This window comes from Sus scrofa, chromosome 1 (assembly GCF_054392235.1).
Source record: "Sus scrofa isolate SSC_HxYL_T2T_F1_AM1 chromosome 1, Sscrofa_HxYL_maternal_Yorkshire_Landrace_v2.0, whole genome shotgun sequence".
Classification (NCBI taxonomy): Eukaryota; Metazoa; Chordata; class Mammalia; order Artiodactyla; family Suidae; genus Sus; species Sus scrofa.
Window position 1 is genome coordinate 177276491 of NC_139383.1, and position 13395 is coordinate 177289885.

At 54.0% G+C, this 13395-nt stretch overlaps 1 protein-coding gene across 5 annotated transcripts in view; it reads left to right on the forward strand.

The window, feature by feature from the left end:
* The first annotated feature begins 4368 nt into the window (after positions 1 to 4368).
* Positions 4369 to 13395, forward strand: part of CORO2B (coronin 2B) — a 143382-nt gene continuing 134355 nt past the window's right edge. For 2 of the 5 annotated variants that reach the window (XM_084979345.1, XM_003121757.6), the window contains exon 1: positions 5292 to 5583. Coding sequence is in view for 1 of the 5 variants with exons in the window: in XM_003121757.6 (XP_003121805.1) it covers positions 5569 to 5583 (15 nt within the window). In the remaining 4 variants the exon portion in view is untranslated. Of the gene's footprint in view, positions 5171 to 5291; positions 5584 to 5876; positions 5970 to 7149; positions 7235 to 13395 lie in introns of those variants that run through there. The other 3 variants (XM_084979341.1, XM_084979367.1, XM_084979364.1) reach the window with 3 other exon arrangements.

The window sequence follows — 13395 nt, forward strand, 5'->3', positions numbered from 1 at the left end:
TGTATTGAATGTTCCCCTCTCTACTTCTTACTCAATCTCCATTTTCCCTTAGATTGTAAATATCAGAGGGGTCAGGTTATGTTCTCCACTGATGTAGAGTTTTGCTCTATTACTGATTTCTACCCCTGAGGACCTGCCAGGGAGCCACCCTAGTGGCCATCTGCCCTCCCTGTGGCAGAATGTGCCTGTTTGCCGTCGTGGCCCCAAGGAGTGCTGGGAGGGCAGAGCTCTGGGAAGAGCCTGACCCTGGGTCCCCTCACCAAACCCAGTTCTGGGGCTCCCCCCTCCAAAGTCCATTGCCATACCCCCCACCTATGCACAGCGCACGTAGGTCCCCCACGCATGCGCACAAACTCCCAGAGTGGGTAGAAGCCAATGAACTTGCTCCCAGGTGAGGGCGTTCCCAGTGAAGGATGCAGTCCTCAGAGGCCCCAGAGGTGCCTGCTCTGTGATGCTCACAGATCATCACACCTCAGTTATGGGGTGAGAGAGGACAGCCTGAGAGCAGCCCAGACAAAGAGGGCATGGGGGACCGAGGAGAGAGACACAGCTACAGGCACAGGGAGAGAGGGAGATGGAAACACACAGAGGTGAGAAGCGTAGAGAGAAAAGCGGACGTGGTGGGAGGACAGAGCTGAAGGAGAGATGGGAGGAAGAGAGAAACCGTGAAAGTGAAGGGCGGAGGGGAGGAGTTCCATTGTGGCTCAGCGGGTCAAGAACCCGACTAGTATCCATGAGGATGAAGGTTTGATCCCTGGTCTTGCTCAGTGGGTTAAGGATCTGGCGTGGCCGTGAGCTGGGGTGTATGCCAGCAGCTGCAGTTCTGATTGGACACCTAGCCTGGCAACTTCCCTATGCCAATGGTGTGGCCCTAGAAAGACAATAAATTAATAAGGAGGAGAGGGGAGTGCCCCACACCCAGGCATGAAGAAGAGCGGGGGGGGGGGGGCGCTGGGAAGGGAGGGGCAGAATGGGAAAGGTAGGCATCAGGGGTTCAGTGGAGAAATGTGGACAGGACTCAGACACAGAGATTCGAAGCATGGACCAATGGATGCACCGATGGAGATGGATAATTGGGGAAAGAGGATGGGGTGACAAGAAGAAAGAAAGAGAATGGGAGAAATGAGGACCAGAGGAATTGTATGTGGGGAAGGGCACTGAACAAGGCACTTGCTATATGCTGGAATTACCAAGAGGAAGAGCCAGTCCCTGTCCTCAAGCAGCTCGTTCTCCAGCATGTCAAACACACAACCAGGAAATGATAAAACAATGCAGAAGTGCAGAAAGAAGGAAGCTTGGGCGTTATGGAAAGTAGCACAGAGGCTGGGCATCTAAACCATCTCCACCATAGTCCAGGAAGTCTTCCTGGAGGAGGTAACATCTGAGGAAAGAATGAAGAATAGTCTGGTAGGTGCTCAGAGGGAGAGAAAAACAAGCATGTGATGAGACAGATAACATGGAGATGTGGGGGTTGGGACAGGCCTTGAGGGACCCTTTTTGGACCTGATCCTGAAAGCAGCTGGGAGCCTCTGATGGGTTTCAAGGAGGCAGGTGTGTGTGCATTTGGTCAGGGGTGCATGAGCTGCTGGGCAGAAATAGGTTGGTCAGCACAAGGCAAGCGGCAGAAGGATCGGCAGAGACAGAGGTGGAAATGCCTCCCTGTGGGATGCTGGCACTTGAGCCAAGAGGTTATTTAGGTTGGAGCTACAGGTGCCCACAGCAGCCTCACTGAATTAATTGGTGGAGCAGTTATTCAACATCTGTATGTCAACTACAGTTTGTGATTGAAAAAAGAGAGAGAAAGAGAGAGATAGAACACATGGTCACACCCCATCAACAGAGATAGGACAAATATATTTAATTATGATGATTATACTACAGTGTGAATCAGGCAACCATGGAGGTAGTGCCTGGAGAGCTACATTGAAGCAGTGCCATTTGAGCTGGGGTTTGAAAGATGAATAGGAGTTTGCTGTGCAGAGAAAGAGGTGCAAAGCCATTTGAAGCTGAAGGTAGAGCATGGGCTATAGCACTGAGGCATGAAAGAGTCTAGAGGAGACCAGAGCTTCTACTGCAAACTCTTATTTATGCCACAATTTGTAACACACCCCCTTGGCCTCCCTCTGGTTTCACCTGAAGCTCAGAGGGTGGTCCAAGAAAGCTCAGACTTGAACTAACAGCATATCACCTCAAGTAAGAGCTGGGGGCTGGGGTGGGGGAGTGTCTGTTTCTGCCCCAGGGCATTCTCCAAGCCTTAAGAGGCAAGCTTCAAACAGCGGGGAAGAGGAGCCGGCTGGATGACTCTTGGCAGGCAATCCTGGACACATCTTAGACATCTCTGGGGAAGTGGGCCTCCTTGGCTCCAGCAGTGACCTTGAGAACACATGATATAAAGCCAGTCTTTATTCTGGCTCTTCCTTCTTCTCAATCTCACTACTTACCCCCATTCACTCTTTCACCCCTGCTTTCTGGGATCACCTTCCAATTAAATCACCTGAATCCAACTTCTTTCTCTTCCTCTGCTTTGGGGAGAATCCAGACTCAGATGTGCCATGTTGCCAGGACCAGAAGACAGGAGGTATTGTGGTTTAGACAGCCACAGCACAGAAAACACACACATTTCTGCATACCTCCTGGGGCCAAGCCCTTGACTTGCAGAGGCAATACCAAGTTCTTTGAGAGGACCCTTGCCCCTCCAGACCTCTGTTCAGATTGGAGAGATGTGACAAAAGGGGTGAGCCAGCAGCACGTGAGGAATCAGAAACATTTTCTTTCTGCTTTGGGAGTGTGTCACATGGGTTGTGGGCAGCAGATTGATGTTCCTAATTACATTTGGCTCAAGCTGATATTAAGTATTTGTCTCATTCCCAGAGCCCACGACGCTGGCGGATGGTGGGGAAGGTGCCAAGAGGCATGCTGGGTAGCTGAGGATGACAATCTGGGATTTTAAATATCCATGAGAGATAAAAGTGGAAAAGTCACAGCCATGGGGGCAGGGTGACTAGTGTTCTTGAGTTGCCCTTTAATGGTTTCCAAGGGCTGGAGGGGCCTTGGAAGGGTTTTAAGGTCCATCCTCCTGTCTTGAGGCTGACCTACCCAAGACAGCCCAGACAGGGAATGTGACCACTTCTGATGCTGGACAGCTCGGTAAAGGGAATTGCTTTTGTGGATCAAATTTAAATTTCCTCTGCTGCAGGTCGAAGGTCTATTTTGCTTAATTTGTTCTTGGTGGCAATAAATATTCACTGATTACCCCAGAAGTACACAGTAAAAGAAGGCCTGCCCTGGTGCTCAGAACACTTGTGGGCTCACAGTCTGTACTGACCAGAAGCTCATGGAAACAAAGACCAGACACTCAGACCCAAATGCAAGACGGGGACCCTGGGGATTGGAGTTGTCAGAGGTTTGGCAAGGAGGTGGGGCCATGAGAGGCAAGGAGTGTTTGGCTTAGTGCAGAAGAATGAGGAGGGCATTCTTGACAGGCGAGCAATGTGGTCAAAAGCAGAGGTCCAACATGGGAACACAACTTGGAAGGGTCTGCACAAAGGAGGTGCTTGAGGCCTGTGCCAACATCTGCTACCCAAGAGATTTAGTAAATCATTCAAACCCCTCATGTGTGAAAATAGAACTACTCGCTGTCTATCCACTTCCCAAGACAGGCGTGAAAGCTCAAATAATGCAGCAGGTGTGAGTGGACCTGGAATTCACAGATCTATACACAATGCTGTACTTGATTTAAAAAGACTTATGAGGGTTTCTTGATGGCACAGAGGATTAAGGATCCCGCCTTGCCACTGCTGTGGCTCAGTTTGCTGCTGTGGCTCGGGTTAGATTCCTGGCCAGGAAACTTCCACATGCCCGACACAGCCAAAAAACACCAAACAAACAAACAAATCTTATGTTCAGGTCCTGGCTCTGTCACTGTATGATCTTGGGTAGGTCCCTGCCACTCTCTGAGTCTGTTCACTTGTCAGCAAACTGAGGATGGTAATTCCTTCCTCATACTATTATTGCATTTAGGACTACAGGAGAAAATGTAAATAAAAGTAGCATAGTGATCCACAAAGAGCTCTACAGCTGCTGATTATCATTGCTGCTCTCAACAGTGGCCTCTTTGAAGGAAGGCCTCCCCGCTCCTCTCTGTTCTTCTGGCACCTTAAACACAGAACAGGTGCTCCTACCACGTCCACAAAGTCGTCTAATTAATTGAGTTGTACAGTCACGCGGGAGCAGGAAGCCAGCACTTCCGCGCGTGGAGGGACTTGCGATGAGTGGCAGATCCCTCCGCCTCCATCTTCGCAAGCCCCTCCCCTCGCCGGTCGCAGCGGTTTAGAATCTCTCAAAACCGGTCTACTCAGGTCCTCCAGAGGAGGGCTTCTTTAGGAAGACCTGCGGGGACACTTTCAGAGGATCATTCCTCAAGTCCCTGCAACAGCTCCAAGATATGGAGTTACCCAGGTCAGGATTAGTTCACCAGAGAGGACACACCTGTGGTGTTTCCCCAGCGCAGCGCTCTACCCAAGCTTGTGCAGACACTCCTGGGGCGGGCCGTCCAGTCTCCAGAACTCAGCTTTTATAACAGGGGGGATCCGCAGAGAGCTTGCGGCGACGCGGAAAGGGGGCTTCCCGAGAAACGCCAGCCCGGCTGTGTGCCATTGTGCAAGTCACTTCCCACTCCGGCCCTCAGTTTCCTCCTCTGTAGAATTGTCTCTGAGCCCCTCTGGGCCGTCCCCGGCTGCAGGAATGAGACTCGAAGGAGTGTTTGTGTCGCTCCATCCCGTGCCCCTCATGCCCGGTCTGCTCGAGGCGGGGTTGCGGGCCGAGCTCCCAGGCGGGCGGCTGCCACGCCCTCTCCGCCAGCCGTGCCGCGCTCCAGGCCCGCGGGCCGACTTTCCGAACCTCCAGCGCGGGAGCCCGGCGGTCTTCTCGGCCCACGCGGCGCCTGGGCCGTCTAGTGTGTGACTTCACCAGCGCTCGGGGCCCAACAGGGCACCGAGAGCCCGAGTCGCTGCCCACCCCCACCGCAGTCGGCAGGTGCCAGGACTCAACCCCCTCCAGCCGCGTGGCGGCCGCGGGCCTGAAGGGGTTAAGGCCGCGGGCCTGGGTGCTGGCCCCAGGCTTCGGGAGCGGCGGTGCCCCGCGGCCGGCGACCAAGCCCGGGAGGCGCGGGGTAAGGCGGCAGGCGGCTTGCGCTTCCTCCTCCTCCTCCTTCCGCCTCCTCCTTTGTAGCGAGTTCCCGGCCCCTCTTCCTCCCCCCGCCCCCCAGCCCGGGCCCTCTCCCTCGCTCCCTTTCTTCCTGCCTCGCCTTCCTGCGGCGAAGGAGGCTCATCTATTATAAATGCACATTCGGGGCTGACATCAGCGAGGAGCGGCGGGCGAGCGCCGACGAGCGGTCCCTGCGCGCTGCCCGCCCGGAGCGCGGCCCCCAGGCTCTGCTGAGCCTCCCGCGGGGCGCGGGGAGCGCGCCGAGCCGCGCAGGACCCCCTTCCCGCCTCCGCCTGGGGCCCCCTGCGGACCCCGGCCGCCGCCCCTGCACGCCGCGCTCCCGCACCGCCCCGGAGTTTCTGCATGACTGTCACAAAGGTAAGCAAGCGTCCTTCGCCCGCCGCGCCCGGGACCCGCTGGCGCTTGCAGCCCCCTGCCTGGGCTGCTGGGGGCGCGGGGGTGTGGGCGTGGGGAGGGGGCACTGGTGTCGGGAAGGTGCGGCGTGCGCCTCTCTTGCTCCCCCCAGTCGCTCGAGTCGCTCTGGCCCCCGAGGACTGCGTAGGGAAGGGGGAGGATGCCGCTTTCGCAGGGACTAGTGTTTAGGCAGGATCCCTTGCACCGACTCAACCGAGACTCACCAGGGCTGCATTTTTAACCCTTGTTTAGGATGCTGCATTTTTAACCCCTGGAGAGCAGTATGGGGCAGCTCCGTGGTGTTCTCTGTTGGAGCGCGCCGCAGGGAGCGTCGCTGGCAGTGACATGCGGTGTGTAGTGGGTGTGGGAATGGGCTTGCCTCCCAGAGAGGGCCAGCGGAGGTGAAAGCCCACCTGCCGGGCTCTGCCGCCCATCCCAGGAACTCTGGCACCACTCCAAAGGCAGTCTGTGGAGTAGGCGCTCCCCAGTCCTGGGAGTTGCTTCTGCAGTGATAGGAACCTTTCTGCAGTGCCCGGCTTCAAGATCTGGGGAGGCACTGTGGCAGGGAAGGGAGCGGCACACATTCTGGCAGCTCCCATATTGGAGGAGAGTTCTTGGACCTCATCAGAGAGGCCCAGGTTTACCCCAGAGACTTCGGGAGGCTCCTCACTGTGGGGAAAAAGAGTCAAGTGGAAAGCAGATCTGGATATTGCAAAGAGCCCAGGGTTTAGGAGACTGAGTTCACTTTCCAGCACTACCCCAAATCCCCTGGGTGACCTTGGCTGGGGGGGCCTCTGCTCTGGATTTCAGTTTCCTCCTGTGGAATGTGACGATAGATAAGGATGATAAAATGGACACTGGGGGTGGTGATGGGCAGTTGAAAAACCAATAAGATCAAGGGTGAGAACCCACAGTTTTCTGAGAACTCTGACAGGATAAGGAGCTCACAGCCTGGCCTTGGCCTTGGGTTTGGTGAGCCATGTTCTGAAGGCCAGACTCCACCAGCTGCTCTGCTGTCTCTCAGAATTGGAGAGCTGGAGGCCAAAGTGGGAAGGGCAGCTTGTTTGTGGTCAGAGCAGTGGGCCAGATGGTGGGTCAGCCATGGTAGTGTTGGGAGGGGTGGTTCTGGCTCCATCTGATAAACCAGGGGCTACCTCTGCCCCCATGAGATCTGCCATAAGACAGCATGTTCATTCAGGGTCTTTGGGCTCAATTCCAAAAGAGGGTCTTGGAATCATTGCAGAAAGGTGAACTTGGGGGCTGGGGGGCGGGGGCTACCTTAGCTGGGGCTACTATTGGCAGGGCTGCTGTGACCCACAGGGAGCAGGATGCTTAGTGTTTTAAACTGATACAAAATGCTGTTTGGCTGGGAAGGATTACTGTCATTAAGGTTATTAATATCAAAGACGTAAGCCGGACAGAGCAGAAGAGTAATGGATGGATCTGGATGAAAGAGAAAGGATGTGAAATTTGTAATAATAGAACTGAGATTTGACTCCATGCCTTCCTCTGCCTCTTCATATACATGAGCTCAGGCAGCCTTCCTTCCCAGGAGGCCTGCAAGGAAGGTGTGTTCAGGCCGCTCTAACTGAGAAAGAAGCTGAGGCTCAGAGAGGTAAAGTAACTTGCCTGAGGTCACACAGTAAGTAGCAGAGCTGAGGTTTGCCCTCAGGTGTGTTTCAATCAACTGCCTGTAATCTTTCCATTGCCCTCACCTGGGAGACTGGGTGATTCTAGGGGTAGAGGGGCACTGCTTAGAGGCCTTGGCCCTGGGCTGGGGAGTCCATGAAGGTGAGTTCCTGTCTGTTAAACCCCCTGGTAGGCCTGGCCTCTTGGTATCCAGTGATTATTCACTAATGTGACCCCTCCCCCACATCTCCACCAAATCCCTCTGTGTCTCTCTTCCTGCTATAACCGGTGTGGCACCAGTTTAAGCCAGCTCATCGGATTAAATAAAATCCCTACCTTAACCCTATCTTCTCTTTCCTTGTCAGCCCTTCACAAACTAGTGGTGTTCCTGTGGGGAGGGCTGGAGGAGCGAGAGGGGTGCAAGGAAGGGGCCTGGGGGCAGGCCCCCCGCCCCAAAAGCCTGCTGGAGGAGGCTCCTCCCTGAGTTCCAGAAGAAACCCTAGTGCTCTAGGAGTCTGAAGACCTGGCCTCCATTCCTAAATCAGCTGTGTCACCTTGGCCTAGTCACTTCCATCTCCAGGTCTCTGTTTTCCCACCTGTCAAATGCAGGAATTGGTTCTACCCTGGGTGGGGCTTTGGGACAGCTTCAGCTCTGGCAAGGAGGTCAGCTCTTTTTTTGTGTGTTTTTAGGGCCACAACCGTGTCATATGGAGGTTCTCAGGCTAGGGGTCGAATCAGAGCTGTAGCTGCCAGCCTACACCACAGCCAGAGCAACTCAGGATCTGAGCCACGTCTGCGACCTACACCACAGGTCATGGCAATGCTGGATCCTTAACCCAATGAGCAAGGCCAGGGATCGAACTTGTGTCCTCATGAATGCTAGTCAGATTCGTTTCAGCTGAGCTACAGTGGGAACTCTGGGAAGTCAGCTCTGATGGAGACCAGGGGACTGTTTGTTCTCTGGAGTTGGTTTGGTTACAAGACAGATATGAAGAACTCTAAAGGGAGTCTGGGAGATGGTAGACAGGGAAGGGAATGAATTAGAGGGTGATACTCAGGCCCTTGCTGCCTCCAGGCAAAGGGTCAGCCCTCTTGGGCCAGCACCAGCTTCCTGTGCCTTGGACCCTTGCTTTGAGCCTTTGTGTCAGGCCTCTGGAGAGCAGATGCTTTGGGCCAGGGTTAGGTGCGGATTGCAGGAAATGATCTTGTTAGTTCAGAGAGTCTGGAGAGTGGAGAAGAAACCAGACATCCAGTTGGCCAGGTCTTCAGGAACACTTCCTTGAAGGAGAGGGGCCTCTGTTTTCCATTTGCCACCCTCCCTCTCATACATACCCCTGGCCCCTTCTTTGTGGCTACAGCTCAAGAGGTTGCATATAAAGCCTGGGGCGGGGGAGGGCGGGGGGGGGGCGGGGGGGTGACTGGACGGGCTCCTGCCCTAACACGAGAGACCTGGAGCCATGCAGATTTTGGATTGTGACCTTCTAGCCTGATGGCATTTTTCCCGGTTATGATGTTTTAAACTCTGTTTCATTGTGTGTGTTTGAGTAAGCTGCCTTAGTTTTCTTTATATAATGAGGAGGAGAAGAAAGGAGGAAAAAGAAGAGCAAACAGAGGGAAGGATCAGATGCAGCCTCCCAGACTGCAGAAATCCACAGGAGGTCAAGGCCCAACCTCTACCCAGGTTCGGTCCAACATCCTTCCAAAGGGCAAGTTAGGGATGAGGGAATGAAGGTGGTCCCCCCCAACTCCCCCACCCCGTAACAAAACGATTTTCTTCCAGATGATTTTCTGTGAGTCCTTATGCCTGATTTTTATAATTTTTCTGTGTCTATTCCTTTTCAGTCATATACCTGACTCAGCACGTAGCAGTGCTTCTCCAAGTCTAAATAATGCTTCTAAACTGCCCTCAACTAGAAAAGCAGAACAAAATATATTAGAATTGTTTGTTGAGTACAAGTCATTGGGCTATAAGAAAAGCCTGTGTGCTGTAACATAGGCCTTTCCGACCTCTTTTTTCCTGCTCAAAGCTCCTTTGGAGTGATTTCCTGGCTTTTTTTCCATCATGTGACCAAAGATGGGACTTCTCATAAGGAAGGTGGTGGCTTCTAGTGACTGGGCAGTCTTGTTCCCAGGTGTGCCTTGTTAAGTTAGGTGCCACTGAGCTCCGTGCTTTCCAGGTTCCCCAGGCTGGCTCAGGGGGCCAGGGGGCTAAGAACAAGGTACCCTGAGCAGCAGGAATGCCTGCTATACCTCAGGAGGACTTAGGAGAGGGAACATAGGCAAAGGGAGCACCCTGGATGCTGGCGTCCCCCTCTGAGAAGTCCCTTTCGGGTCCACAAGCAGTATGCTCAGTCGCTGCCTGGCTTCTTTCTGCAAGGTCAGCCTTCTCTCTCCTGCCTCTGTCCCAGCAGAGCTCAGCTCGCTGGTGGGAGTCCCTGGCTCCTGCTGAAGGTGATAGGACCAAGTGGTGTTGTTCTGCCCTGATAACTAATAACAGTTAACTGTTTAGCAAAGATCACATGGCTCTAGGGTCCCTGTAGAGCGGCTTCTAGGAGAATAGGATGAACAGTCAAATCATCCAACCCTCTCCCTTGACAAGTGAGGGAACCGAGGCCCAGGGGGCAGAAATGTGCTTTGTCTAAAATCACTCGGGCAGTTTGAGGCTGGAGGGGCTGGAACCACGTCCTCCTGGTTCCTGGTCAGTGCTCTTTTTGCCTGGCTGCCCAGTGAGGGGGACTTCAGGCAGCCGGAGCAGGGCAGGTGCTTTGGCCCCCTCCAGTTTCCCCACTGCATTGCTCCGGCCTGGACTAGGGGTGTCTGCGTTTCTCTCTGCTGGGCAATCTCTGCCTTTCTTGGGTCTGGGTGTGTGGGAGCCCGAGGTCAGGATAGGGCCCTCAGACATCCCACTTTCCAGCAGCTTTTTTTGTCTGGCTCTTACTGGGAGAAGACATGAGAGAAGCTCAGTTAAAAGGCTGAGAGGTACCATCACTGACCCAGCTCCCAGGCCCTCGGGAGGGGGCCAGGGCTTCTGCCTTCTGTACGCCTCATGCACTCATTATAACTCCTCCTTCCTCTCAGTTCTTTCCCCAGATCACTAGTGTCCTCATGCAGAAGGGCTCTGGCTAACACTCATTCGTTCAGCCAACACCCTCTAAGTGCCTGCTCTGGGCCAGGCATTAGGTCCCAGAATGCGTATTCACAGCCCCTGCTGTCCAGGCCCTTTGAGGAGATGGACATGGAAGGAGATATCCCACAGTCCTGGGTTAGGGGAGCCAAGGTCCAGTGGACACAAGTGGGAGAGGCTGGTTTTGGCTGCATGCTACCTGTGCTTCATTAATGCAGGCTCTTTCCATCCTTGCTGTCTCTCCCTCACTTTCCACAAACCCTCTGGTGAGTTACACTCTTCCTGAGTGTGCCCAGAGGCTGTTTTCTTGGCTGGGGGTGTTGTCACCTTGGCACCTATGGCAGCACGTAGAGGCACCTGGGAAGGGTTGTAAGGCTCCGCAGGGCCCCAGAATCACCCCACAGCTAGCCAGCCCTGTGGAGTCAGCTTAGACACGAGCTCAGCTGGTTTGCGTGTGTGGATGCTGGCTGGACCAACAGGCTGGCAGCATCAGGCCCTGGCAGCTCAGCGATGGAGTGAGTTTTTCCACTTCTTTCCCAGGTCGGCCAGCCTGGGGCAGACATGGTCTCAGCTGCCGCCGCCGGCTCCTGGCACTGGAGCAGCCCACATTCTGATTTGGATCTGCTGGCCAGAGAATCTGTCTGGTGTCCAGGAGATGAGAGAATGTGCAAATTCCCTTTGTGCCCAGCCCCCTCCTTCCCTCTTCTGATCAGCTCATTCTGCTCCCTTCCTTTTCCTCCTTTCCCTGGCCATGGACACTGTAGGCTCAGGCCCTGGTGCAGAGCTTCCTGAAGCCTGGGAAGCTTGGAGCAGCTGGCACCAAGCAGGCCCTGCCAGGGAAAGACAGATGCAAATACGGTGGCTTCCACATGAAAAGAAGCCGTTTAGAATGAGCCTCTCCTTTGTGGGCCTGAAGTGTGGGACCAGCTGCGAAGGAGGCACAGTCTGGTGGGGGGGTGAAGGGGGGAAGTTGGGAGGAGCTGCCACCCACCCTTCCTCTCCCCCCTACTCCCCGCAGAGGCCCCTGGAGGGACTTGGTAATTGGTTTCTGGCTGACACCCTTCTTCCAGTTAATTAACACAGTGATGCGAGGCCCCCAGGTTTGCTCAGGACTGTCCTGTTTACAGAATACAAACATGGTGGGGAGGGTTCCCCCATTTGCAGATGAATAAACAGAGTCTCTGAATAGGGAGATGACCACACCCTAGTCACAGTGCTAGCTTGGGTCAGAGCCGGGGTGCACACCTAGATCTTCTGACTGTTGCATCCAGTCATATAGTGGTCGGGTCCTGTGAAGATTAATCACTATCTTGATGAGAATAACAGTAATTAAGCAGGCATTGGGCAGATGTGATTGCATTTCCTCTGAACACCATGAGGTTGATTCTATTATCAGAGGATCCCATTTTTCAGCTCAGGAAATTGAGGCTCAATGAGAGTAGGTGAAATGACCAAAGTTGCAGGTTTAGTGGGTAGGTGAGCAGGGATCTGCACCTCGGCTGCTTGAGTCCAGAGTACACATTCCTTTAGCTTCAAGACCTCCCCTGCTGGGGCTCTGTCATATTCTGCACCCTCCACCCCCATGTCAAGGCTCCTGTGTGTCTGTGGCCCTGGCACAGAGGTGCCAGGAGCCTTGCCTTGCCTCCCAGGAGGCTTGCCTTGGCTGACATCATGGCTGTATTCCGCTTAGACTTCTCTGTGGCCCCTGCTGGAGCTGGGAACCATGTGAATAATTGAGGGAAGGGTAAGGAGGACATCCTGCATGTGGTGTCTGCACCAGATAGGGCTGCGTATAGGTAGGGTGGCCAACCTAGCAGCAGAGCATGGTGGGACAGAGGCAGGGCCTTCTCCGTTCCCAGGAAGCTAGCTTTGTGTTGGGATCACAGGTCTGTGATCCAGGCCTGCAGCCCTTACCAGAAGCAGCCTTCTCTGGAGATGGTCCTTGATTCCCAGGGGAGTGCTTAAGAATGCCAGCTCTAGAGTCAGACAGATGGCACTCTGTCATTTACTTGCTGTGTGTTCTTGGGCAAGTTGCCTAACCTCTCTGAACATCTGTTTCCCCATCCATTAATTGGGGTTGATAATAGTAGTACTTAAAAGGATTATTATAAAGATTAAATGAGCTGATCTGTGTGAAGCACTTACCACATGCCTGGCAGTTAGTGTTAGCTATTAATGTCGGGAAGACAGAAAATTAAACAAAGGCTGACAATGAGTGTCCTGGGGGTTATGAAATGAGAAGTACAGGGAACTCTGGGAATAACAGCAGGGGGCCTGACCTTGTCAGGGGGCTCAGAAGCGACTCTTAGCTGAATCATGAAGGCTGAGTAGGAGGTAGCAGGTGAAATGAGGGGTGCTGAGGAGAGGATAATAGGCAGAGGGAAAACCATGGGCAAATGTGGGGAGTCACAAACAACTCTCCAGGGTCACTTCCTGCATGCCGGCCATTGGGGAGGGCTCAGCCCGCGTATCAGCTCATTTAATCATCAGAGAGACTTCCCTGTGTAGATTACTATCCCCACTTTATGGATGGGGAAACAGGCACAGAGAAGCCAAGTCAGCTGCAAAAGTTTGCCCAGCGAGACAGAATAGAGACTTGTCCAGGCTCCGGGCCTCCTGACTCTGGTGCTGTTTCCTTCCTCCTCCCTGTGGCTTAAGATGGTTTGACCCCGGGCCCCTTCTTAGACTGCCCTGAGGGCTGTGGAAGTGCCACGTGCAGTTGCCCAGTCCCCTGCCACCTTCCCAGGGCCTCTCTGGACTGCGAAAGGGAGGGCAGGGGCCCTCCTGGCTTGCAGGCGGCTCTGGGGAGGGGTCATTTATTTTTCCAAAAGGAAACTTTGCTCCGGCAGGAAATTTTCCACCTTACGTTTTTACTGGGCCCAGTTGTGACCACCTTTGTTCTTTAAACCTTTCTGGTTATCTGGATTGAGCCTTGGTCTTTAAAATCAGAGGAACAGATAGAGAATTTTTAATGTTAAGAGTCTTGTTTTGTGTCTGCATTTTCGTTTCTGCCCTGCTGGAGC